General features: G+C 46.0%; 1 protein-coding gene across 1 annotated transcript in view; it reads left to right on the top strand.

The window, feature by feature from the left end:
• Nucleotides 1-27,500, top strand: part of LOC124020567 (glutamate receptor-interacting protein 1-like) — a 223,206-nt gene that overhangs the window by 177,908 nt on the left and 17,798 nt on the right. Inside the window, exon 3 of the mRNA XM_046335810.1 lies at nt 14,086-14,166. Coding sequence (XP_046191766.1) covers nt 14,086-14,166 — 81 coding nt within the window. The remainder of the gene's footprint in view (nt 1-14,085; nt 14,167-27,500) is intronic.

The following is a 27,500-nucleotide window of genomic DNA, read 5'->3' as shown; positions in this document are numbered from 1 at the left end:
TGATTTTACTGCACACCAACTGCCAGACATCTAGGACTGTTGATTTTACTGCACACCAACGGCCACACTTCTAGGGCCGTTAATTTTACTAAACACCAACTGCCACACTTCTAGGGCCGTTAATTTTACTGCACACCAACGGCCACACTTCTAGGGCCGTTAATTTTACTAAACACCAAACACCAACTGCCACACTTCTAGGGCCGTTAATTTTACTGCACACCAACTGCCACACTTCTAGGGCCGTTAATTTTACTAAACACCAACTGCCACACTTCTAGGGCCGTTAATTTTACTGCACACCAACGGCCACACTTCTAGGGCCGTTAATTTTACTGCACACCAACGGCCACACTTCTAGGGCCGTTAATTTTACTAAACACCAACTGCCACACTTCTAGGGCCGTTAATTTTACTGCACACCAACGGCCACACTTCTAGGGCCGTTAATTTTACTGCACACCAACGGCCACACTTCTAGGGCCGTTAATTTTACTAAACACCAACTGCCACACTTCTAGGGCCGTTAATTTTACTGCACACCAACGGCCACACTTCTAGGGCCGTTGATTTTACTAAACACCAACGGCCACACATCTAGGTCGACCACACATCTACCCAGGGCTCTATTGTCCCTCCATCAGGTCCTAATGGGCTGGTACTCAGGGCTCTATTGTCCCTCCATCAGGTCCTAATGGCCTGGTACTCAGGGCTCTATTGTCCCTCCATCAGGTCATAATGGCCTGGTACTCAGGGCTCTATTGTTCCTCCATCAGGTCCTAATGGCCTGGTACCCAGGGCTCTAACTACCAGCAAGTCCTAATGGCCTGGTACTCAGGGCTCTATTGTCCCTACATCAGATCATAATGGCCTGGTACTCAGGGTTCTATTGTCCCTCCATCAGGTCATAATGGCCTGGTACTCAGGGCTCTATTGTCCCTCCATCAGGTCCTAATGGCCTGGTACTCAGGGCTCTATTGTTCCTCCATCAGGTCCTAATGGCCTGGTACTCAGGGCTCTATTGTTCCTCCATCAGGTCCTAATGGCCTGGTACTCAGGGCTCTATTGTTCCTCCATCAGGTCCTAATGGCCTGGTACTCAGGGCTCTATTGTCCCTCCATCAGGTCCTAATGGCCTGGTACTCAGGCATCTAACTACCATCAGGTCCTAATGTTCTGGTACTCAGGGCTCTATTGTCCCTCCGTCAGGTCATAATGGCCTGGTACTCAGGGCTCCATTGTTCCTCCATCAGGTCATAATGGCCTGGTACTCAGGGCTCCATTGTCCCTCCATCAGGTCCTAATGGGCTGGTACTCAGGGATATATTGTCCCTCCATCAGGTCGATAGATAGGCCTATACTGGATAGACTGGTATCACTAACGAGAGAATGTAAAATATAATATAATATAATAATATATGCCATTTAGCAGACGCTTTTATCCAAAGCGAGTTACAGTCATGTGTGCATACATTCTATGTATGGGTGGTCCCGGGGATCGAACCCACTACCCTGGCGTTACAAGCGCCATGCTCTACCAACTGAGCTACACAGGACCACAATGTAAAGGCCTATACTGGACGGACTGGTTACCTGATGGGAGAGAATGTAAAGGCCTAGATGGACTGGTTACCTGATGGGAGATAATGTAAAGGTCTAGATGGACTGGTTACCTGATGGGAGAGAATGTAAAGGTCTAGATGGACTGGTTACCTGATGGGAGATAATGTAAAGGCCTATACTAGATGGACTGGTTACCTGATGGGGGAGAATGTAAAGGTCTATACTAGACGGACTGGTTACCTGATGGGAGAGAATGTAAAGGTCTAGATGGACTGGTTACCTGATGGGAGATAATGTAAAGGCCTATACTAGATGGACTGGTTACCTGATGGGAGAGAATGTAAAGGTCTATACTGGATGGACTGGTTACCTGATGGGAGAGATTGTAAAGGTCTAGATGGACTGGTTACCTGATGGGAGATAATGTAAAGGTCTAGATGGACTGGTTACCTGATGGGAGATAATGTAAAGGTCTAGATGGACTGGTTACCTGATGGGAGATAATGTAAAGGCCTATACTAGATGGACTGGTTACCTGATGGGAGAGAATGTAAAGGCCTATACTAGATGGACTGGTTATCTGATGGGAGAGAATGTAAAGGTCTATACTGGATGGACTGGTTACCTGATGGGAGATAATGTATAGATATGCCTATACTAGATGGACTGGTTACCTGATGGGAGAGAATGTAAAGGTCTATACTAGATGGACTGGTTACCTGATGGGAGATAATGTAAAGGTCTATACTGGATGGACTGGTTACCTGATGGGAGAGAATGTAAAGGCCTAGATGGACTGGTTACCTGATGGGAGATAATGTAAAGGTCTATACTAGATGGACTGGTTACCTGATGGGAGAGAATGTAAAGGTCTATACTGGATGGACTGGTTACCTGATGGGAGATAATGTAAAGGTCTATACTAGATGGACTGGTTACCTGATGGGAGATAATGTAAAGGTCTATACTAGATGGACTGGTTACCTGATGGGAGATAATGTAAAGGTCTATACTGGATGGACTGGTTACCTGATGGGAGAGAATGTAAAGGCCTAGATGGACTGGTTACCTGATGGGAGATAATGTAAAGGTCTATACTAGATGGACTGGTTACCTGATGGGAGAGAATGTAAAGGTCTATACTGGATGGACTGGTTACCTGATGGGAGATAATGTAAAGGTCTATACTAGATGGACTGGTTACCTGATGGGAGATAATGTATAGATATGCCTATACTAGATGGACTGGTTACCTGATGGGAGATAATGTATAGATATGCCTATACTGGATGGACTGGTTACCTGATGGGAGATAATGTATAGATATGCCTATACTGGATGGACTGGTTACCTGATGGGAGAGAATGTAAAGGTCTATACTGGATGGACTGGTTACCTGATGGGAGATAATGTAAAGGTCTATACTGGATGGACTGGTTACCTGATGGGAGATAATGTAAAGGCCTATACTAGATGGACTGGTTACCTGATGGGAGATAATGTAAAGGCCTATACTAGATGGACTGGTTACCTGATGGGAGAGAATGTAAAGGTCTATACTGGATGGACTGGTTACCTGATGGGAGATAATGTAAAGGTCTATACTGGATGGACTGGTTACCTGATGGGAGAGAATGTAAAGGTCTAGATGGACTGGTTACCTGATGGGAGATAATGTAAAGGTCTATACTAGATGGACTGGTTACCTGATGGGAGATAATGTAAAGGCCTATACTAGATGGACTGGTTACCTGATGGGAGATAATGTAAAGGCCTATACTAGATGGACTGGTTACCTGATGGGAGATAATGTAAAGGCCTATACTAGATGGACTGGTTACCTGATGGGAGATAATGTAAAGGCCTATACTGGATGGACTGGTTACCTGATGGGAGATAATGTAAAGGCCTATACTAGATGGACTGGTTACCTGATGGGAGATAATGTAAAGGCCTATACTAGATGGACTGGTTACCTGATGGGAGATAATGTAAAGGCCTATACTGGATGGACTGGTTACCTGATGGGAGAGAATGTAAAGGCCTATATGATTGCTGTAGGTTCATTGATTAGTAGGGCGGCTTACAAAGTTAGTCTACAATTATAGTGAATTTGTATTTGATTTTCAATAGTCTACTAATTGGGGATTTTTAAATATTTTGATAATTAATAGGCTGACACATTACCTTTAGCTACAGAATATCTCACCACCGTACGTTTCCATCTCCTCCTCTCTTCTTCTTCGTTCTTTTCTCCAGCGTGCAGAGGAGAAGGGCCTGTCAACAGTTACATGAAATATGTTTTAAGTTGTGAAGAGATATTACGACGATCGACGTTCCCGAAACAGATTTCACTTGGTTATTCCAAGTGACGCTCTCGAGTAGGAGAGCCCCACGGCATGCAGAGTTCGGGCAGAATATCGCCTGTCACGCAACGCGAGGCTGCATGCTTCGAAGTGTTCTTGTAAGCCCAGACATGTCTGTGTATGATCAAAAATGAAAGCCGAGAGTTGATGGTCGTGACTCATAAATGCAGGATCCCAGCTGCTACTAGGTATTTCTCAGCAGCTGATATTAAACACGTTGTGTCGCACTCTGACCTTAGTATTCTTTTGTTTTCCTTTATATATTTTGGTTCGGTCCGGGTGTGACATGGGTGATGTATGTGTTTATTGTTTCCCCTGTCTAGGGGTTTTGTACGTCTACGGGAGTTTTCACTAGTCTAGGTGTTTATGTAGGTCTATGGTTGCCTAGATTGGTTCTCAATTAGAGGCAGCTGTTTTATCGTTGTCTCTCTGATTGGGAACCATATTTAGGCAGCCATATTCCTTGGGTATTTTGTGGGTGATTGTCTATGGTTAGTTGCCTGTGTCTGCACTTGTTTATATATATATATATATATATATATATATATATATATATATATATATATATATATATATATATATATATATATATATATATATATAGGTTCATGTTTGTTAAATAAGGAGAATGCATCACATCCCGCTGTGCCTTGGTCTCCTCCATTCAACGACCGTGACATATTGTTGTTATAAAACCCGGAGAAGCCGACCTGGTTGAAAAACCGCAGGGAAAGTGGCCTCCATTTTCTTTCCCAGGCTATGCTGATTACAGGGATTTTACCCCTCTGCCTCTGCTCCTGCCCATTGGATAATGGGCCGTTCTAAATCCAAACCAATTTGACATATTAGTAAAGACCAGATTAAATTGAGAATAGTCTGATGGGTGAAAATATGACCACTTGATGAGAGAAACCAGCGTGTGCAGCCTGAGGCAAGGAACAGAGAGCAAGATTATTTTTGTTGTGTGATTTTCTCAAATCATCATTAGCCTGTAGTTGGATCATGGGGGTTTGTATCATTCATAACTAAAGATGCCAAATCACTTTAAATGGAGCATATAGGACCTGTTTCAAATTATCACTTCTACGCTCAACATCACATGCAAACGTCCTGTTTTAACTTAATAGTCTACAGCTTGTAATTGTGAGCCAGAGTTGTGCCAACTCTTTACCAAACCCTCTCGCTCCCCAGACACACAGACCTTCTAACTGATGGACAGACAACACACAGTGACTGCCCAGGCATACAGAGAAGACACAACACACAGTGGAACACACAGTGACTGTCCAGACACACAGAGAAGACACAACACACAGTGACTGCCCAGACACACAGACAGACCTTCTAACTAACGGACAGAGAAGACACAACACACAGTGACTGCCCAGACACACAGACCTTCTAACTGATGGACAGACAACACACAGTGACTGTCCAGACACACAGAGAAGACACAACACACAGTGACTGCCCAGGCATACAGAGAAGACACAACACACAGTGGAACACACAGTGACTGTCCAGACACACAGAGAAGACACAACACACAGTGACTGCCCAGGCATACAGAGAAGACACAACACACAGTGGAACACACAGTGACTGTCCAGACACACAGAGAAGACACAACACACAGTGACTGTCCAGACACACAGAGAAGACACAACACACAGTGACTGCCCAGACACACAGACAGACCTTCTAACTAACGGACAGAGAAGACACAACACACAGTGACTGCCCAGACACACAGAGAAGACACAACACACAGTGACTGCCCAGACACACAGACAGACCTTCTAACTAACGGACAGAGAAGACGCAAAACACACAGTGGAACACACAGTGAATACAAAAAGCCTTTAATGTATTGGCACCCAAGTATCGTGATAATATCATATCGAGATGTCCCTAGTAATCCCCACCCCTTACACACACACACACACACACACACACACACACACACACACACACACACACACACACACACACACACACACACACACACACACACACACACACACACACACACACACACACACACACACACACACACACACACACAATCATCTCCACAGGGTAGTGTAATACAAATCCATAGCTCTGGGAGAGGTCTTTAATAGAGCGGTAGACGAGGGTAGCTGGGTCTTATTGATCTGATGGACAGGAGGTCAGAGAGAGGAGGGAGGGGGGGAGGGAGGGAGGGAGGGAAGGGAGGGAAGGGAAGGGAGAGAAAGAGACGAGGGAGAGGAACAGAGAGAGAGAAAGAGACGAGGGAGAGGAACAGAGAGAGAGAAAGAGACAAGGGAGAGGAACAGAGAGAGCGAAAGAGACGAGGGAGAGGAACAGAGAGAGAGAAAGAGACGAGGGAGAGGAACAGAGAGAGAGAAAGAGACGAGGGAGAGGAACAGAGAGAGAGAAAGAGACGAGGGAGAGGAACAGAGAGAGAGAAAGAGACGAGGGAGAGGAACAGAGAGAGAGAAAGAGACGAGGGAGAGGAACAGAGAGAGAGAAAGAGACGAGGGAGAGGAACAGAGAGAGAGAAAGAGACGAGGGAGAGGAACAGAGAGAGAGAAAGAGACGAGGGAGAGGAACAGAGAGAGAGAAAGAGACGAGGGAGAGGAACAGAAAGAGAGAAAGAGACGAGGGAGAGGAACAGAGAGAGAAAGAGACGAGGGAGAGGAACAGAGAGAGAGAAAGAGACGAGGGAGAGGAACAGAGAGAGAGAAAGAGACGAGGGAGAGGAACAGAGAGAGAGAAAGAGACGAGGGAGAGGAACAGAGAGAGAGAAAGAGATGAGGGAGAGGAACAGAGAGAGAGAAAGAGACGAGGGAGAGGAACAGAGAGAGAGAAAGAGACGAGGGAGAGGAACAGAGAGAGAGAAAGAGACGAGGGAGAGGAACAGAGAGAGAGAAAGAGACGAGGGAGAGGAACAGAAAGAGAGAAAGAGACGAGGGAGAGGAACAGAGAGAGAAAGAGACGAGGGAGAGGAACAGAGAGAGAAAAAGATATGAGGGAGAGGAAGATACGAGGGAGAGGAACAGAAAGAGAGAAAGAGACGAGGGAGAGGAACAGAGAGAGAGAAAGAGACGAGGGAGAGGAACAGAGAGAGAGAAAGAGATGAGGGAGAGGAACAGAAAGAGAGAAAGAGACGAGGGAGAGGAACAGAGAGAGAGAAAGAGACGAGGGAGAGGAACAGAGAGAGAAAAAGATGAGGGAGAGGAACAGAAAGAGAAAGAGAGGGAGAGAGAAATAAAGATAGATGGGGAGGGAAAGAGAGAGAGTCCCTGCTGATCCAGTTAGCAGCAGGTCCCACTGTGAGTCTCACTCAGCACAATGAGCAGAATACGAAGTGTTCTAGAGTCTCACTCAGCACAATGAGCAGAATACCAAGTGTTCTAGAGTCTCACTCAGCACAATGAGCAGAATACCAAGTGTTCTAGAGTCTCACTCAGCACAATGAGCAGAATACCAAGTGTTCTAGAGTCTCACTCAGCACAATGAGCAGAATACCAAGTGTTCTAGAGTCTCACTCAGCACAATGAGCAGAATACCAAGTGTTCTAGATTCTCACTCAGCACAATGAGCAGAATACCAAGTGTTCTAGAGTCTCACTCAGCACAATGAGCAGAATACCGAGTGTCCTAGATTCTCACTCAGCACAATGAGCAGAATACAGAGTGTTCTAGAGTCTCACTCAGCACAATGAGCAGAATACTGAGTGTCCTAGATTCTCACTCAGCACAATGAGCAGAATACCGAGTGTTCTAGAGTCTCACTCAGCACAATGAGCAGAATACTGAATGTTCTAGAGTCTCACTCAGCACAATGAGCAGAATACCGAGTGTTCTAGAGTCTCACTCAGCACAATGAGCAGAATACCGAGTGTTCTAGAGTCTCGCTCAGCACAATGAGCAGAATACCGAGTGTTCTAGAGTCTCGCTCAGCACAATGAGCAGAATACCGAGTGTTCTAGAGTCTCGCTCAGCACAATGAGCAGAATACCGAGTGTTCTAGAGTCTCGCTCAGCACAATGAGCAGAATACCGAGTGTTCTAGAGTCTCGCTCAGCACAATGAGCAGAATACCAAGTGTTCTAGAGTCTCGCTCAGCACAATGAGCAGAATACCGAGTGTTCTAGAGTCTCGCTCAGCACAATGAGCAGAATACCAAGTGTCCTGTTTCTGGCACTTAAAGCTCATCATGAACGCAGCGAGAGAGAGGAGAGAATATCAAATGTGTGGATTCATATTGACAGTGTGTGTGCATGGTGTATAATGTGTATGCATGATTGTGGTAATGAGTTACATCGGTTGCATTAGTTTGAGTGTGTGTGTGTGTGTGTGTGTGCTAGTGTGTGTTAGTGTGTGTGTCTGTGTGTGCATGTGTGTGTGTGTAGCCTATGTGGGTATGGCTGGGGTCCATAAGCAGTGTCTGCTGTTCAGTGATGATAGCCCCCCCCCCTGTCTTCACATCACATCCCAGTAATCCCTGACCCCCCTCCATGCATTCCACAAAGCCTAATGTACTGCAGAAATGGAGGATGCTGAGACAAGCACTCATCTGGAGCCCTAAGACAGGAGGTCTTTGTGGGGAGGACAAAGGTATTCTCTTCCTGGTCCTGTCAGGCACTATAGCTGTTGTCTTCCTGTCAGATACTACTACTGTTGTCTTCCTGTCAGACACTACTACTGTTGTCTTCCTGTCAGAGACTACTACTGTTGGCTTCCTGTCAGAGACTACTGGTGTTGTCTTCCTGTCAGAGACTACTACTGTTGTCTTCCTGTCAGAGACTACTACTGTTGTCTTCCTGTCAGAGACTACTACTGTTGTTGTCTTCCTGTCAGACACTACTACTGTTGTCTTCCTGTCAGACACTACTACTGTTGTCTTCCTGTCAGACACTACTACTGTTGTCTTCCTGTCAGAGACTACTACTGTTGTTGTCTTCCTGTCAGACACTACTACTGTTGTCTTCCTGTCAGAGACTACTGTTGTTGTCTTCCTGTCAGAGACTACTGGTGTTGTTGTCTTCCTGTCAGAGACTACTGTTGTTGACTTCCTGTCAGAGACTACTGTTGTTGTCTTCCTGTCAGAGACTACTCCTGTTGTCTTCCTGTCAGAGACTACTGGTGTTGTTGTCTTCCTGTCAGAGACTACTACTGTTGTCTTCCTGTCAGAGACTACTACTACTGTTGTCTTCCTGTCAGAGACTACTACTGTTGTTGTCTTCCTGTCAGACACTACTACTGTTGTCTTCCTGTCAGAGACTACTACTGTTGTTGTCTTCCTGTCAGAGACTACTACTGTTGTCTTCCTGTCAGAGACGACTACTGTTGTCTTCCTGTCAGAGACTACTGTTGTTGTCTTCCTGTCAGAGACTACTGCTGTTGTCTTCCTGTCAGAGACTACTGGTGTTGTTGTCTTCCTGTCAGAGACTACTGGTGTTGTTGTCTTCCTGTCAGAGACTACTACTGTTGTCTTCCTGTCAGAGACTACTACTGTTGTCTTCCTGTCAGAGACTACTGGTGTTGTCTTCCTGTCAGAGACTACTGCTGTTGTCTTCCTGTCAGAGACTACTACTGTTGTTGTCTTCCTGTCAGAGACTACTACTGTTGTTGTCTTCCTGTCAGAGACTACTGGTGTTGTTGTCTTCCTGTCAGAGACTACTACTGTTGTTGTCTTCCTGTCAGAGACTACTACTGTTGTTGTCTTCCTGTCAGAGACTACTGGTGTTGTTGTCTTCCTGTCAGAGACTACTACTGTTGTTGTCTTCCTGTCAGAGACTACTACTGTTGTTGTCTTCCTGTCAGAGACTACTGGTGTTGTTGTCTTCCTGTCAGAGACTACTACTGTTGTCTTCCTGTCAGAGACTACTGGTGTTGTTGTCTTCCTGTCAGAGACTACTACTGTTGTCTTCCTGTCAGAGACTACTACTGTTGTTGTCTTCCTGTCAGAGACTACTGGTGTTGTTGTCTTCCTGTCAGAGACTACTACTTTTGTTGTCTTCCTGTCAGAGACTACTACTGTTGTCTTCCTGTCAGAGACTACTACTGTTGTCTTCCTGTCAGACACTACTACTGTTGTCTTCCTGTCAGAGACTACTACTGTTGTCTTCCTGTCAGACACTACTACTGTTGTCTTCCTGTCAGAGACTACTACTGTTGTCTTCCTGTCAGAGACTACTACTGTTGTCTTCCTGTCAGAGACTACTACTGTTGTCTTCCTGTCAGACACTACTACTGTTGTCTTCCTGTCAGAGACTACTACTGTTGTTGTCTTCCTGTCAGAGACTACTGGTGTTGTTGTCTTCCTGTCAGAGACTACTGGTGTTGTTGTCTTCCTGTCAGAGACTACTACTGTTGTTGTCTTCCTGTCAGAGACTACTGGTGTTGTTGTCTTCCTGTCAGAGACTACTGGTGTTGTTGTCTTCCTGTCAGAGACTACTGGTGTTGTTGTCTTCCTGTCAGAGACTACTGGTGTTGTTGTCTTCCTGTCAGAGACTACTGGTGTTGTTGTCTTCCTGTCAGAGACTACTGGTGTTGTTGACTTCCTGTCAGAGACTACTGGTGTTGTTGACTTCCTGTCAGAGACTACTACTGTTGTCTTCCTGTCAGACACTACTACTGTTGTTGTCTTCCTGTCAGACACTACTACTGTTGTCTTCCTGTCAGAGACTACTGGTGTTGTTGTCTTCCTGTCAGAGACTACTGGTGTTGTTGACTTCCTGTCAGAGACTACTACTGTTGTTGTCTTCCTGTCAGAGAATACTGGTGTTGTTGTCTTCCTGTCAGAGACTACTACTATTGTTGTCTTCCTGTCAGAGAATACTGGTGTTGTTGACTTCCTGTCAGAGACTACTGGTGTTGTTGACTTCCTGTCAGAGACTACTGGTGTTGTTGACTTCCTGTCAGAGACTATTGGTGTTGTTGACTTCCTGTCAGAGACTACTGGTGTTGTTGTCTTCCTGTCAGAGACTACTGGTGTTGTTGACTTCCTGTCAGAGACTACTGGTGTTGTTGACTTCCTGTCAGAGACTACTGGTGTTGTTGACTTCCTGTCAGAGACTACTACTGTTGTTGACTTCCTGTCAGAGACTACTGGTGTTGTTGACTTCCTGTCAGAGACTACTGGTGTTGTTGACTTCCTGTCAGAGACTACTGGTGTTGTTGACTTCCTGTCAGAGACTACTGGTTCTGTTCATGCTGCCGTCTGATGGTTATTTCAGCAGTGGATCCGATACCTGTCTGTTGTCTCTGTACTAGGAGAGGGAAGGGGGTTCCTCTGTGTACTGACTGACACACTGAGATGAAGGGATGCCTGTGGTTTGATTGAGTCTTTCACCTCAAAATGTCAACATGTTAAAGTTGTTATGCCGTCGTTGACAGGTCCAAGAGCCTCTCTGATACCGAGTCGCCAAGGAGAAACGTCTACCTGGTGACAGTAAAGACAGAGAAACATATTCAGTCTACAGGGCATTCAGACTCCTGCCCTTGTCCACCACATGTTGTTACGTTACAGACTTATTTTAAAATGGATTAAATCAACTAAATTCCTCATCAACCTTGACATTTTTTTTTTAAATGTTTGCAAATTTATATACAAAAAATATGTACAAACGTGTTCAGACGTTTCCATTGATCATCCTTGAGATGTTTCTACAACTTGATTGGAGTCCACCTGTGGTAAATTCAATTGATTGGGACATGATTTGGAAATGTACACACACCTGTCTATATAAAAGGTTCCACAGTTGACAGTGCATGTCAGAGCACTTATTTGCTATGAGACTCGAAATTGAGCTCAGATGAATCCTGTTTCCATTCATCATCCTTGAGATGTTTATACAACTTGATTGGAGTCCACCTGTGGTAAAGTCAATTGATTGGACATATATTTGGAAAGGTACACACACCTGTCTATATGATATATGATGTGTAGAAAAACACCTCTTGGACGAATCCCGGTTCCTGTTAAGTCCTGCTGATGGCAGAGTCAGGATTTGGAGTAAGCAGCACGAGTCCATGGTCCCATCCTGCCTGGTGTCAACGGGACAGGCTGGTGGAGGTGGTATCTACAGCAACTGCACGATGACATCGCGTCAGTATGGACCAACGTCCCCTTAGAACGTTTCCCGACTTGTAGAATCCATAACCCAAAGAATTCAGGCTGTTCTGGAAGCCAAGGAGGGTCCGACCCGGTACTAGATGGGTTAATAAATTGTCCGGTGTATATATATAAGAGCGTCTGCTAAATGACTTAAATGTAAATGTAAATGTACTAATTTCAGTCATTTACTTTTCAAATAACAGTCATTTATCCTTCGTATTTAACGTTATCTCAGAGCATTATCTCGTATTTACGTTATCTCATGAGTGTTATCTCGTATTTACGTTATCTCATGAGTGTTATCTCGTATTTACGTTATCTTAAGAGCGTTATCTCGTATTTACGTTATCTCAAGAGCGTTATCTCGTATTTACGTTATCTGATGAGCGTTATCTCGTATTTACGTTATCTGATGAGAACTATGACGGTATTGGCTTCTCTACTGGAGCTCAAGGCCGGAGGGGTGTACTCTTCATCATGAACTCTGTGTTTGTGAGTGATGTCGCAGGACTGATGTGCTGTCTGTTCCTTGGTCCTGGTGAGGGGTTGTAGTGCTATCTGTCTCCTTGGTCCTGGTGAGAGGGTTGTTGACTGTGTGGTTGTAGTGCTATCTGACTCCTTGGTCCTGGTGAGAGGGTTGTTGACTGTGTGGTTGTAGTGCTATCTGACTCCTTGGTCCTGGTGAGAGGGTTGTTGACTGTGAGTAGTGCTATCTGACTCCTTGGTCCTGGTGAGAGGTTGTTGACTGTGTGGTTGTAGTGCTATCTGACTCCTTGGTCCTGGTGAGAGGGTTGTTGACTGTGAATAGTGCTATCTGTCTCCTTGGTCCTGGTGAGAGGTTGTTGACTGTGTGGTTGTAGTGCTATCTGTCTCCTTGGTCCTGGTGAGGGGGTTGTTGACTGTGTGGTTGTAGTGCTATCTGACTCCTTGGTCCTGGTGAGAGGGTTGTTGACTGTGAATAGTGCTATCTGACTCCTTGGTCCTGGTGAGAGGGTTGTTGACTGTGTGGTTGTAGTGCTATCTGACTCCTTGGTCCTGGTGAGAGGGTTGTTGACTGTGTGGTTGTAGTGCTATTTGTCTCCTTGGTCCTGGTGAGAGGGTTGTTGACTGTGAGTAGTGCTATCTGACTCCTTGGTCCTGGTGAGAGGGTTGTTGACTGTGTGGTTGTAGTGCTATCTGACTCCTTGGTCCTGGTGAGGGGGTTGTTGACTGTGTGGTTGTAGTGCTATCTGACTCCTTGGTCCTGGTGAGAGGGTTGTTGACAGTGTGGTTGTAGTGCTATCTGACTCCTTGGTCCTGGTGAGAGGGTTGTTGACTGTGTGGTTGTAGTGCTATCTGACTCCTTGGTCCTGGTGAGGGGGTTGTTGACTGTGAGTAGTGCTATCTGACTCCTTGGTCCTGGTGAGAGGGTTGTAGTGCTATTTGTCTCCTTGGTCCTGGTGAGGGGGTTGTTGACTGTGAGTAGTGCTATCTGTCTCATTGGTCCTGGTGAGAGGGTTGTTGACTGTGTGGTTGTAGTGCTATCTGACTCCTTGGTCCTGGTGAGAGGGTTGTTGACTGTGAGTAGTGCTATCTGTCTCCTTGGTCCTGGTGAGGGGGTTGTTGACTCTGAGTAGTGCTATCTGACTCCTTGGTCCTGGTGAGAGGGTTGTTGACTGTGTGGTTGTAGTGCTATCTGTCTCCTTGGTCCTGGTGAGAGGGTTGTTGACTGTGTGGTTGTAGTGCTATCTGACTCCTTGGTCCTGGTGAGAGGGTTGTTGACTGTGTGGCTGTAGTGCTATCTGTCTCCTTGGTCCTGGTGAGAGGGTTGTTGACTGTGTGGTTGTAGTGCTATCTGACTCCTTGGTCCTGGTGAGAGGGTTGTTGACTGTGTGGTTGTAGTGCTATCTGACTCCTTGGTCCTGGTGAGAGGGTTGTTGACTGTGTGGTTGTAGTGCTATCTGACTCCTTGGTCCTGGTGAGAGGGTTGTTGACTGTGTGGCTGTAGTGCAACAGTAGCCATCTCAACCCAGTAGCTGACAGTGTCTTTCCATTCCTTGTTGTTTCCAGATGAGGGGCCTTACACAAAGCACTCCAACCCCTCCAGGCCACCCGATGGAGCGCTGGCCATCAGGAGGCAGAGTATCCCAGGTAAGGATACATAACCTCTGACCCCTCACTGAGCCTTGACTTTTAATCTCTCACCTATGAACCCTAACCTGATTGTCCCCAAACGTGATCGACCCATCACCCCTTACCTGATTGGACACTAGTCACCTAATACCTCCCACCCTACTACCTAACCCACACCTCCCAATGAGCTAGATTAGCCCCTCCCCTCACCAGTCAGTTCAATGCATACTTCAATATGTTGTGATCCCTTACCTGCCTGTACCTGTCCTTACCTCACCTGACCCTCTGCCCCTTCACACCCGTAAATGTCTCTCTTTGCCTCTGAAAGAAATGGTCTGTGCTTCAACAATAGAAAACCTTTACAAACATCTCTAAATGTCTTGAACAGAATATATTGAACACTTTTACACGGACTCAGTGAGCTCTATTAGAATGTGTTGTGGACTCAGTGAGCTCTATCAGAATGTGTTGTATCTCGTGGACTCAGTGAGCTCTATCAGAATGTGTTGTATCTCGTGGACTCAGTGAGCTCTATCAGAATGTGTTGTGGACTCAGTGAGCTCTATCAGAATGTGTTGTGGACTCAGTGAGCTCTATCAGAATGTGTTGTGGACTCAGTGAGCTCTATCAGAATGTGTTGTGGACTCAGTGAGCTCTATCAGAATGTGTTGTATCTCGTGGACTCAGTGAGCTCTATTAGAATGTGTTGTATCTCATGGACTCAGTGAGCTCTATTAGAATGTGTTGTATCTCGTGGACTCAGTGAGCTCTATTAGAATGTGTTGTATCTCATGGACTCAGTGAGCTCTATCAGAATGTGTTGTATCTCGTGGACTCAGTGAGCTCTATTAGAATGTGTTGTATCTCATGGACTCAGTGAGCTCTATTAGAATGTGTTGTGGACTCAGTGAGCTCTATCAGAATGTGTTGTGGACTCAGTGAGCTCTATCAGAATGTGTTGTATCTCGTGGACTCAGTGAGCTCTATTAGAATGTGTTGTATCTCGTGGACTCAGTGAGCTCTATCAGAATGTGTTGTATCTCGTGGACTCAGTGAGCTCTATCAGAATGTGTTGTGGACTCAGTGAGCTCTATCAGAATGTGTTGTGGACTCAGTGAGCTCTATCAGAATGTGTTGTGGACTCAGTGAGCTCTATCAGAATGTGTTGTATCTCGTGGACTCAGTGAGCTCTATTAGAATGTGTTGTGGACTCAGTGAGCTCTATCAGAATGTGTTGTGGACTCAGTGAGCTCTATCAGAATGTGTTGTGGACTCAGTGAGCTCTATCAGAATGTGTTGTGGACTCAGTGAGCTCTATCAGAATGTGTTGTATCTCGTGGACTCAGTGAGCTCTATCAGAATGTGTTGTATCTCGTGGACTCAGTGAGCTCTATCAGAATGTGTTGTGGACTCAGTGAGCTCTATCAGAATGTGTTGTGGACTCAGTGAGCTCTATCAGAATGTGTTGTGGACTCAGTGAGCTCTATCAGAATGTGTTGTATCTCGTGGACTCAGTGAGCTCTATTAGAATGTGTTGTGGACTCAGTGAGCTCTATCAGAATGTGTTGTGGACTCAGTGAGCTCTATCAGAATGTGTTGTGGACTCAGTGAGCTCTATCAGAATGTGTTGTGGACTCAGTGAGCTCTATCAGAATGTGTTGTGGACTCAGTGAGCTCTATCAGAATGTGTTGTGGACTCAGTGAGCTCTATTAGAATGTGTTGTGGACTCAGTGAGCTCTATCAGAATGTGTTGTGGACTCAGTGAGCTCTATCAGAATGTGTTGTGGACTCAGTGAGCTCTATTAGAATGTGTTGTATCTCGTGGACTCAGTGAGCTCTATCAGAATGTGTTGTGGACTCAGTGAGCTCTATCAGAATGTGTTGTGGACTCAGTGAGCTCTATCAGAATGTGTTGTGGACTCAGTGAGCTCTATCAGAATGTGTTGTGGACTCAGTGAGCTCTATCAGAATGTGTTGTGGACTCAGTGAGCTCTATCAGAATGTGTTGTGGACTCAGTGAGCTCTATCAGAATGTGTTGTGGACTCAGTGAGCTCTATCAGAATGTGTTGTGGACTCAGTGAGCTCTATCAGAATGTGTTGTGGACTCAGTGAGCTCTATCAGAATGTGTTGTGGACTCAGTGAGCTCTATTAGAATGTGTTGTATCTCGTGGACTCAGTGAGCTCTATCAGAATGTGTTGTGGACTCAGTGAGCTCTATCAGAATGTGTTGTGGACTCAGTGAGCTCTATTAGAATGTGTTGTATCTCATGGACTCAGTGAGCTCTATTAGAATGTGTTGTGGACTCAGTGAGCTCTATCAGAATGTGTTGTGGACTCAGTGAGCTCTATTAGAATGTGTTGTATCTCATGGACTCAGTGAGCTCTATCAGAATGTGTTGTGGACTCAGTGAGCTCTATTAGAATGTGTTGTGGACTCAGTGAGCTCTATCAGAATGTGTTGTGGACTCAGTGAGCTCTATTAGAATGTGTTGTGGACTCAGTGAGCTCTATCAGAATGTGTTGTGGACTCAGTGAGCTCTATCAGAATGTGTTGTGGACTCAGTGAGCTCTATTAGAATGTGTTGTGGACTCAGTGAGCTCTATCAGAATGTGTTGTGGACTCAGTGAGCTCTATTAGAATGTGTTGTATCTCGTGGACTCAGTGAGCTCTATCAGAATGTGTTGTGGACTCAGTGAGCTCTATCAGAATGTGTTGTGGACTCAGTGAGCTCTATCAGAATGTGTTGTGGACTCAGTGAGCTCTATCAGAATGTGTTGTGGACTCAGTGAGCTCTATCAGAATGTGTTGTATCTCATGGACTCAGTGAGCTCTATCAGAATGTGTTGTGGACTCAGTGAGCTCTATCAGAATGTGTTGTGGACTCAGTGAGCTCTATCAGAATGTGTTGTGGACTCAGTGAGCTCTATCAGAATGTGTTGTATCGCTGGGAGCCAACTCTCTGAGCAACAGATTACTGGGCATGTGCTGCGTCTCCTGGCCTCGTCAGAGTTATTAACAAGCTGTTCTGTCAACAACAACAACAACAACGCCAGGCTCAGCTCTAGAGCGAGATAAAAGTGAGATCCTTCACTGCCGATTCAGAGCCACGCTGCTATTATACACACTGGCCTCATTGGCTTCAGAGAGAAAGTTTAGTCGGGGACAGACTGGGGGATGGATAGAGATGTTTGGATCTGTGTGAAAAAGAGGGAGATAGCGATTATGTTTTTTGTTAAAGAGGGAGATAGTGATGATGTTTTTTTGTTAAAGAGGGAGATAGTGATGATGTTTTTTTTGTTTTTTCGCTCCTCCCTGGGCTCGAACCAGCAACACAGACTGGAGACCAGTTATGGTGTTTGTGTTTTCTAGCTAGTTCCTGGTTAGTCCAACGCTCTAACCACTAGGCTACCCTGCCGCCCCAGGTTAGAGTCATGGGGTTTGTGTTTTCTAGCTAGTTCCTGGTTAGTCCAACGCTCTAACCACTAGGCTACCCTGCCGCCCCAGGTTAGAGTCATGGGGTTTGTGTTTTCTAGCTAGTTCCTGTTTTATTTGTTTTGATGAAACCAGTGTTATAGGACATGATAACTCAGAGAGGCTATGAGCATCCGGGAGCTATTTTACGAGACGACAGATAGACGGTGTCAACGACTACGTGGTTTTTAAACAGACAGTAAATGCATGAACCAACTCTGAAACACTCTTTCACTCTTTCTCCTAACAGACTTAATGCATTCTGCAAGTCTTGTCTTGAATTTCTGAAGCACTTGTTGATACAAATATATTTGTTTGCACAGATAACTTCATCCTCTCCTCGCCCACACACAGTGCGATGACGGGAGAGAGAGAGATAAATCGTGAGAGGTCAAGGGTGACAGGGAAAGAAAGAACTCAAGAAAGAGAGAAAGATGTGTGACTACCGACCTGTCTGTCTGTCTCTCTGGTGCTGTGGGAGAGGTGGGAGAGGTGTGAGACAGTCTGTCTGTCTCTCTGTCCCTCTGGTGCTGTGGGAGAGGTGGGAGAGGTGTGAGACAGTCTGTCTGTCTCTCTGTCCCTCTGGTGCTGTGGGAGAGGTGGGAGAGGTGTGAGACAGTCTGTCTGTCTCTCTGTCTCTCTGGTGCTGTGGGAGAGGTGGGAGAGGTGTGAGACAGTCTGTCTGTCTCTCTGTCCCTCTGGTGCTGTGGGAGAGGTGGGAGAGGTGGGAGAGGTGTGAGACAGTCTGTCTGTCTCTCTGTCCCTCTGGTGCTGTGGGAGAGGTGGGAGAGGTGGGAGAGATGTGAGACAGTCTGTCTGTCTCTCTGTCCCTCTGGTGCTGTGGGAGAGGTGGGAGAGGTGTGAGACAGTCTGTCTGTCTCTCTGTCTCTCTGGTGCTGTGGGAGAGGTGGGAGAGGTGTGAGACAGTCTGTCTGTCTCTCTGTCCCTCTGGTGCTGTGGGAGAGGTGGGAGAGGTGGGAGAGGTGGGAGAGGTGTGAGACAGTCTGTCTGTCTCTCTGTCCCTCTGGTGCTGTGGGAGAGGTGGGAGAGGTGGGAGAGGTGTGAGACAGTCTGTCTGTCTCTCTGTCCCTCTGGTGCTGTGGGAGAGGTGGGAGAGGTGGTAGACAGTCTGTCTGTCTCTCTGTCTCTCTGGTGCTGTGGGAGAGGTGGGAGAGGTGTGAGACAGTCTGTCTGTCTGTCTGTCTCTCTGGTGCTGTGGGAGAGGTGGGAGAGGTGTGAGACAGTCTGCCTGTCTGTCTCTCTGGTGCTGTGGGAGAGGTGGGAGACAGTCTGTCTCTCTGTCCCTCTGGTGCTGTGGGAGAGGTGTGAGACAGTCTGCCTGTCTGTCACTCTGGTGCTGTGGGAGAGGTGGGAGACAGTCTGTCTGACTGTCACTGGTGCTGTGGGAGAGGTGGGAGAGGTGGGAGAGGTGTGAGACAGTCTGCCTGTCTGTCTGTCCCTCTGGTGCTGTGGGAAGTGTGGGAGAGGTGGGAGAGGTGTGAGACAGTATGTCTGTCTCTCTGGTGCTGTGGGAAGTGTGGGAGAGGTGTGAGACAGTCTGTCTGTCTGTCTGTCCCTCTGGTGCTGTGGGAAGTGTGGGAGGAGGAGAGAGGAGAGAGAACAGAGGAGAGAGAACAGAGAAGAGAGAACAGAGGAGAGAGAACAGAGGAGAGAGAACAGAGGAGAGAGAACAGAGGAGAGAGAACAGAGAGAGAACAGAGGAGAGAGAACAGAGAGAGAACAGAGGAGAGAGAACAGAGGAGAGAGAACAGAGGAGAGAGAACAGAGGAGAGAGAACAGAGGAGAGAGAACAGAGGAGAGAGAACAGAGGAGAGAGAACAGAGGAGAGAGAACAGAGGAGAGAGAACAGAGGAGAGAGAACAGAGGAGAGAGAACAGAGGAGAGAGAACAGAGGAGAGAGAACAGAGGAGAGAGAGAACAGAGGAGAGAGAGAACAGAGGAGAGAGAACAGAGGAGAGAGAACAGAGGAGAGAGAACAGAGGAGAGAGAACAGAGGAGAGAGAACAGAGGAGAGAGAACAGAGGAGAGAGAACAGAGGAGAGAGAACAGAGGAGAGAGAGAACAGAGGAGAGAGAACAGAGGAGAGAGAACAGAGGAGAGAGAACAGAGGAGAGAGAACAGAGGAGAGAGAGAACAGAGGAGAGAGAACAGAGGAGAGAGAACGGAGGAGAGAGAACAGAGAGAGAACAGAGGAGAGAGAACAGAGGAGAGAGAACAGAGGAGAGAGAACAGAGGAGAGAGAACAGAGAGAGAGAACGGAGGAGAGAGAACAGAGGAGAGAGAGAACAGAGGAGAGAGAACAGAGGAGAGAGAACAGAGGAGAGAGAACAGAGGAGAGAGAACAGAGGAGAGAGAACAGAGGAGAGAGAACAGAGGAGAGAGAACAGAGGAGAGAGAACAGAGGAGAGAGAACAGAGGAGAGAGAACAGAGGAGAGAGAGAACAGAGGAGAGAGAACAGAGGAGAGAGAACAGAGGAGAGAGAACAGAGGAGAGAGAACAGAGGAGAGAGAGAACAGAGGAGAGAGAACAGAGGAGAGAGAACAGAGGAGAGAGAACAGAGGAGAGAGAACAGAGGAGAGAGAACAGAGGAGAGAGAACAGAGGAGAGAGAACAGAGGAGAGAGAGAACAGAGGAGAGAGAACAGAGGAGAGAGAACAGAGAGAGAGAGAACAGAGGAGAGAGAACAGAGGAGAGAGAACAGAGGAGAGAGAACAGAGGAGAGAGAACAGAGGAGAGAGAACAGAGGAGAGAGAACAGAGGAGAGAGAGAACAGAGGAGAGAGAACGGAGGAGAGAGAACAGAGGAGAGAGAACGGAGGAGAGAGAACAGAGAGAGAACAGAGGAGAGAGAACAGAGGAGAGAGAACAGAGGAGAGAGAACAGAGGAGAGGGAACAGAGGAGAGAGAACAGAGGAGAGAGAACAGAGAGAGAGAACAGAGGAGAGAGAACAGAGGAGAGAGAACAGAGGAGAGAGAACAGAGGAGAGAGAACAGAGGAGAGAGAACAGAGGAGAGAGAACAGAGGAGAGAGAACAGAGAGAGAACAGAGAGAGAGAACAGAGGAGAGAGAGAACAGAGAGAGAACAGAGAGAGAACAGAGAGCAGATGAGAGAGAGCAGAGGAGAGAGAACAGAGGAGAGAGAACAGAGAGAGAACAGAGAGAGAACAGAGAGGAGAGAGAACAGAGAGAGAGAACAGAGGAGAGAGAACAGAGGAGAGAGAACAGAGGAGAGAGAACAGAGAGCAGATGAGAGAGAGCAGAGGAGAGAGAACAGAGGAGAGAGAACAGAGAACAGAGAGAGAACAGAGAGAGCAGCAGAAAGCAAAGCATCTCTGTTCGACCCAGAAACCATTCATCCTCTCTGGTACACATGTTAACCTGTAGAAATATCTCCTCATCTCTTTGAGACGAGCACCAATGACAGGAACACCCTGCAGGACATACGGTATGCTGGCTCTAAGTTCAGGCAGCCATAGAAGCTGAGATTAGTTGGAAAAGGTCCCTCCTATATCATTTGTGTCCGAGATCACCGTTTCAGGGGCAGTGGCCTTTCTCTACGGCTGATTGATGCTCAGTGGTCACCTTATATCAACTCTAGCATGTTGTAAACTGGGCTGATTGATGCTGAGTGGTCACCTTATATCAACTCTAGCATGTTGTAAACTGGGCTGATTTGGTTCAGTGAAGATTACCAGGCACAGCAGCGAATCTTCAGAAAGGGGAACCGAGGCCCCGGGTCCCCTCTCTTCCTTCCTGTTTGTCCCCCTCGCACACACACACACACACACACGCACACACACACTCCCTCCCCTCTCCGAGGCCCCGGGTCCTCTCTCTTCCTTCCTGTTTGTCCCCCGCACACACACACACACACACGCACACACACACACACTCCCTCCCCTCTCCGAGGCCCCGGGTCCCCTCTCTTCCTTCCTGTTTGTCCCCCTCGCGCACACACACACACACACACACACACACACACACACACACACACACACACACACACACACACACACACACACACACACACACACACACACACACACACACACACACACACACACACACACACCCTCCCCTCTCCGAGGCCCCGGGTCCCCTCTCTTCCTTCCTGTTTGTCCCCCTCGCACACACACGCACACACACATATACACACACACACACACACACGCACGCACACACTCCTTCCCCTCTCCATCACAACTCTGCCAGCCAGCTAGCTAGCGCTTCCGATTAGCCGCAAACCCGCTAGCACGGAAATGACTTCAGCTGTGCACGGATACCCCGCCCCCCCCACGACTACCCCAACACCAAACTCCTTTTCTCCATCCTAAAGCTCCCTTTGGCATTCTCATCAATATGCAAATGACTAAGTTAACATTTCATTAAGGGGTAGAATGGCTTGGTCTTTTCCAATGATATGCTTAGTGGGCGATAGACACTGACAGGCTGTCTGGCAGCACCTAGCTTGTACCTGAACTACATCTCAAATGACACGCTGTCCCCTATATATGTCCCCTATATATGTCCCCTATGTGTCCCCTATATATGTCCCCTATATATGTCCCCTATATATGTCCCCTATATATGTCCCCTATATGTCCCCTATATATGTCCCCTATATGTGTCCCCTATATGTCCCCTATATATGTCCCCTATATATGTCCCCTATATATGTCCACTATATATGTCCCTTATATATGTCCCCTATATATGTCCCCTATATATGTGCCCTATATGTCCCCTATATATGTCCCCTATATATGTGCCCTATATATGTCCCCTATATATGTGCCCTATATGTCCCCTATATATGTCCCCTATATATGTGCCCTATATATGTGCCCTATATATGTCCCCTATATATGTCAACTATATATGTCCCGTATATATGTCCCCTATATATGTCCCCTATATATGTGCCCTATATGTCCCCTATATATCTCCCCTATATATGTGCCCTATATATGTGCCCTATATATGTGCCCTATATATGTCCCCTATATATGCCCCCTAAATATGTGTACCCTAAATATGTGTACCCTATATATGTCCCCTATATATGTCCCCTATATATGTCCCCTATATATGTGTCCCCTATATATGTCCCCTATATATGTCCCCTATATATGTGCCCTATATATGTCCCCTATATATATGTGCCCTATGTATGTCCCCTATGTATGTCCCCTATATGTGTCCCCTATATGTGTCCCCTATATGTGTCCCCTATATATGTTCCCTATATATGTCCCCTATATATGTCCCCTATATATGTCCCCTATATATGTGCCCTATATATGTCCCCTATATATGTCCCCTATATATGTCCCCTATATATGTCCCCTAAATATGTGTGCCCTATATATGTCCCCTATATATATCCCCTATATATGTCCCCTATATATGTCCCCTATATATGTGTGCCCTATATGTCCCCTATATGTCCCCTATATATGTGTGCCCTATATATGTCCCCTATATATGTGTGCCCTATATGTCCCCTATATGTGTCCCCTATATGTGTCCCCTATATGTGTCCCCTATATGTCCCCTATATATGTCCCCTATATATGTCCCCTATATATGTCCCCTATATGTGCCCTATATATGTCCCTTATATATGTCCCCTATATATGTCCCCTATATATGTCCCCTATATATGTGCCCTATATGTGTCCCCTATATATGTCCCCTATATATGTCCCCTATATATGTCCCCTATATGTGCCCTATATATGTCCCTTATATATGTCCCCTATATATGTCCCCTATAAATGTCCCCTATATAGTGCACTACTTTTGATATATCTGAGGCCAGTGGTTGGTAGTGTAGTAACCATGTTGTATTGTCCAGGGGTTTGTAGTGTAGTAAACATGTTGTAGTGTAGTAACCATGTTGTAGTGTAGTAACCATGTTGTAGTGTAGTAACCATGTTGTAGTGTAGTAACCATGTTGTAGTGTAGTAACCATGTTGTAGTGTAGTAACCATGTTGTATTGTCCAGGGGTTTGTAGTGTAGTAAACATGTTGTAGTGTAGTAACCATGTTGCAGTGTAGTAAACATGTAGTAGTGTAGTAACCATGTAGTAGTGTAGTAACCATATTGTAGTGTAGTAACCATGTTGCAGTGTAGTAACCATGTTGTAGTGTAGTAACCATGTTGTAGTGTAGTAACCATGTTGTAGTGTAGTAACCATGTGGTAGTGTAGTAACCATATTGTAGTGTAGTAACCATGTTGTAGTGTAGTAACCATATTGTAGTGTAGTAACCATGTTGTAGTGTAGTAACCATGTTGTAGTGTAGTAACCATGTTGTAGTGTAGTAACCATGTTGTAGTGTAGTAACCATATTGTAGTGTAGTAACCATGTTGTAGTGTAGTAACCATGTTGTAGTGTAGTAACCATGTGGTAGTGTAGTAACCATGTGGTAGTGTAGTAACCATGTTGTAGTGTAGTAACCATGTTGTAGTGTAGTAACCATGTTGTATTGTCCAGGGGTTTGTAGTGTAGTAAACATGTTGTAGTGTAGTAACCATGTTGTAGTGTAGTAACCATGTTGTAGTGTAGTAACCATGTTGTAGTGTAGTAACCATGTTGTAGTGTAGTAACCATGTTGTAGTGTCCAGGGGTTTGTAGTGTAGTAACCATGTTGTAGTGTAGTAACCATGTGGTAGTGTAGTAACTATGTTGTAGTGTAGTAACCATCTTGTAGTGTAGTAACCATGTTGTAGTGTAGTAACCATGTTGTAGTGTAGTAACCATGTGGTAGTGTCCAGGGGTTTGTAGTGTAGTAAACATGTTGTAGTGTAGTAACCATGTTGTAGTGTAGTAACCATGTTGTAGTGTAGTAACCATGGTGTAGTGTAGTAACCATGTTGTATTGTCCAGGGGTTTGTAGTGTAGTAACCATGTTGCAGTGTAGTAAACATGTTGTAGTGTAGTAACCATGTTGTAGTGTAGTAACCATGTTGTAGTGTAGTAACCATGTTGTAGTGTAGTAACCATGTTGTAGTATAGTAACCATGTTGTAGTGTAGTAACCATGTTGTAGTGTAGTAACCATGTTGTAGTGTCCAGGGGTTTGTAGTGTAGTAACCATGTTGTAGTGTAGTAACCATGTGGTAGTGTAGTAACCATGTTGTAGTGTAGTAAACATGTTGTAGTGTAGTAACCATGTTGTAGTGTAGTAACCATGTTGTAGTGTAGTAACCATGTTGTAGTGTAGTAACCATGTTGTAGTGTAGTAACCATGTTGTAGTGTAGTAACCATGTTGTAGTGTAGTAACCATGTTGTAGTGTAGTAACCATGTTGTAGTGTAGTAACCATGTGGTAGTGTAGTAACCATGTTGTAGTGTAGTAACCATGTTGTAGTGTAGTAACCATGTTGTAGTGTAGTAACCATGTTGTAGTGTAGTAACCATGTTGTAGTGTAGTAACCATGTTGTAGTGTAGTAACCATGTGGTAGTGTCCAGGGGTTTGTAGTGTAGTAAACATGTTGTAGTGTAGTAACCATGTTGTAGTGTAGTAACCATGTTGTAGTGTAGTAACCATGTTGTAGTGTAGTAACCATGTTGTAGTGTAGTAACCATGTTGTAGTGTCCAGGGGTTTGTAGTGTAGTAACCATGTTGTAGTGTAGTAACCATGTGGTAGTGTAGTAACCATGTGGTAGTGTAGTAACCATGTTGTAGTGTAGTAACCATGTTGTAGTGTAGTAACCATGTTGTAGTGTAGTAACCATGTTGTAGTGTAGTAACCATGTTGTAGTGTAGTAACCATGTGGTAGTGTCCAGGGGTTTGTAGTGTAGTAACCATGTTGTAGTGTAGTAACCATGTTGTAGTGTAGTAACCATGTTGTAGTGTAGTAACCATGTTGTAGTGTAGTAACCATGTGGTAGTGTCCAGGGGTTTGTAGTGTAGTAACAACCCTAGATGAGTGTCTGGACTATATCTCCTGGAGGGATGAAGTAGCATGAATAAAATAATGTTTTATTAATGAAAAAATGTCCATGATTATTTGAACATGTTGGTAACCAGTTGTATAAAAGTGACAATGCCCTGGAAGACTGTGTTTGGAGGATAATACATTGGCACAGAGCGCCGGCCCTCGACAAGCCAATGTGCTGTATCCTCAACACCAGTTTATCACTTAACTAAACAGTAGACAGAGAGTTAAAGGAGGACAGAGGAGGACAGGGTTCATGTCCCCTGTTCCTTGGTGTCACTACATCACCCCGGTTTTAAAGTGTCCTGGACAGTATCCCTGCTGTGTGCTGTTTGTTCTCAGGGACATCTGTCAGACCTGCTCACTGGGGAAATGACTGAACAGGAGAAGGACATCTTGTCTGACGCAGTCCCCTTGTCTCACTGTCCTCTAACCCTGCTATCACACCGGACAGGAACGGGCACAGAGGAAGGGAGGATAGGACATAGGAAAGGGCAGAGGAGAGGAGGAAGAGGAGGAGGAGGTGATTAGAGGAGGAGGAGGTGATTAGAGGAGGAGGAGATTAGAGGAGGAGAGGAGGAGGTGAGAGGACAAGGAGAGAGGGGAGAGGAGTGGGAGGAGGAGGAGGGAGGACAAGGAGAGAGGAGAGGAGAGGAGGAGAGAGGAAGAGAGTGGATGAGGAGAGATGAAGAGGAGGAGGAGAGGAGGAGGAGGAGGAGAGGAGGAGGAGGAGAGGAGGAGGAGAGAGAGAGACAGAGGCTTGTTTCTCTCTCTTGATCGTATCTCTCACCACTCACCTCCATTCTAAGAGGCTTATCCACATTCTGAGCATCACAGACAGGAATACAACCCACCAGATCACAGCCTGGTCTGTGGGCTTTTGGAACAGAGAGACAATTTGTCTCTTCACAGTGTGATGCACAATTCATTCACCCTCCAGTGTTCACAGAACCATCGTTGACTGGTTATGTTGATGAAGACCATCCAGACAGACTGTCTCAGATTGTAGTGGCGATGAAGACCCTCCAGACAGACTGTCTCAGATTGTAGTGGTGATGAAGACCCTCCAGACAGACTGTCTCAGATTGTAGTGGCGATGAAGACCCTCCAGACAGACTGTCTCAGATTGTAGTGGTGATGAAGACCATCCAGACAGACTGTCTCAGATTGTAGTGTTGATGAAGACCATCCAGACAGACTGTCTCAGATTGTAGTGGTGATGAAGACCCTCCAGACAGACTGTCTCAGATTGTAGTGGTGATGAAGACCCTCCAGACAGACTGTCTCAGATTGTAGTGTTGATGAAGACCATCCAGACAGACTGTCTCAGATTGTAGTGTTGATGAAGACCATCCAGACAGACTGTCTCAGATTGTAGTGGTGATGAAGACCCTCCAGACAGACTGTCTCAGATTGTAGTGGTGATGAAGACCCTCCAGACAGACTGTCTCAGATTGTAGTGGTGATGAAGACCATCCAGACAGACTGTCTCAGATTGTAGTGTTGATGAAGACCATCCAGACAGACTGTCTCAGATTGTAGTGGTGATGAAGACCCTCCAGACAGACTGTCTCAGATTGTAGTGGTGATGAAGACCCTCCAGACAGACTGTCTCAGATTGTAGTGGTGATGAAGACCCTCCAGACAGACTGTCTCAGATTGTAGTGGTGATGAAGACCCTCCAGACAGACTGTCTCAGATTGTAGTGGTGATGAAGACCCTCCAGACAGACTGTCTCAGATTGTAGTGGCGATGAAGACCATCCAGACAGACTGTCTCAGATTGTAGTGTTGATGAAGACCATCCAGACAGACTGTCTCAGATTGTAGTGGTGATGAAGACCATCCAGACAGACTGTCTCAGATTGTAGTGTTGATGAAGACCATCCAGACAGACTGTCTCAGATT

Source organism: Oncorhynchus gorbuscha, unplaced genomic scaffold (assembly GCF_021184085.1).
Source record: "Oncorhynchus gorbuscha isolate QuinsamMale2020 ecotype Even-year unplaced genomic scaffold, OgorEven_v1.0 Un_scaffold_856, whole genome shotgun sequence".
Taxonomy (NCBI): Eukaryota; Metazoa; Chordata; class Actinopteri; order Salmoniformes; family Salmonidae; genus Oncorhynchus; species Oncorhynchus gorbuscha.
This window is presented reverse-complemented; position numbering and strand designations above follow the sequence as displayed.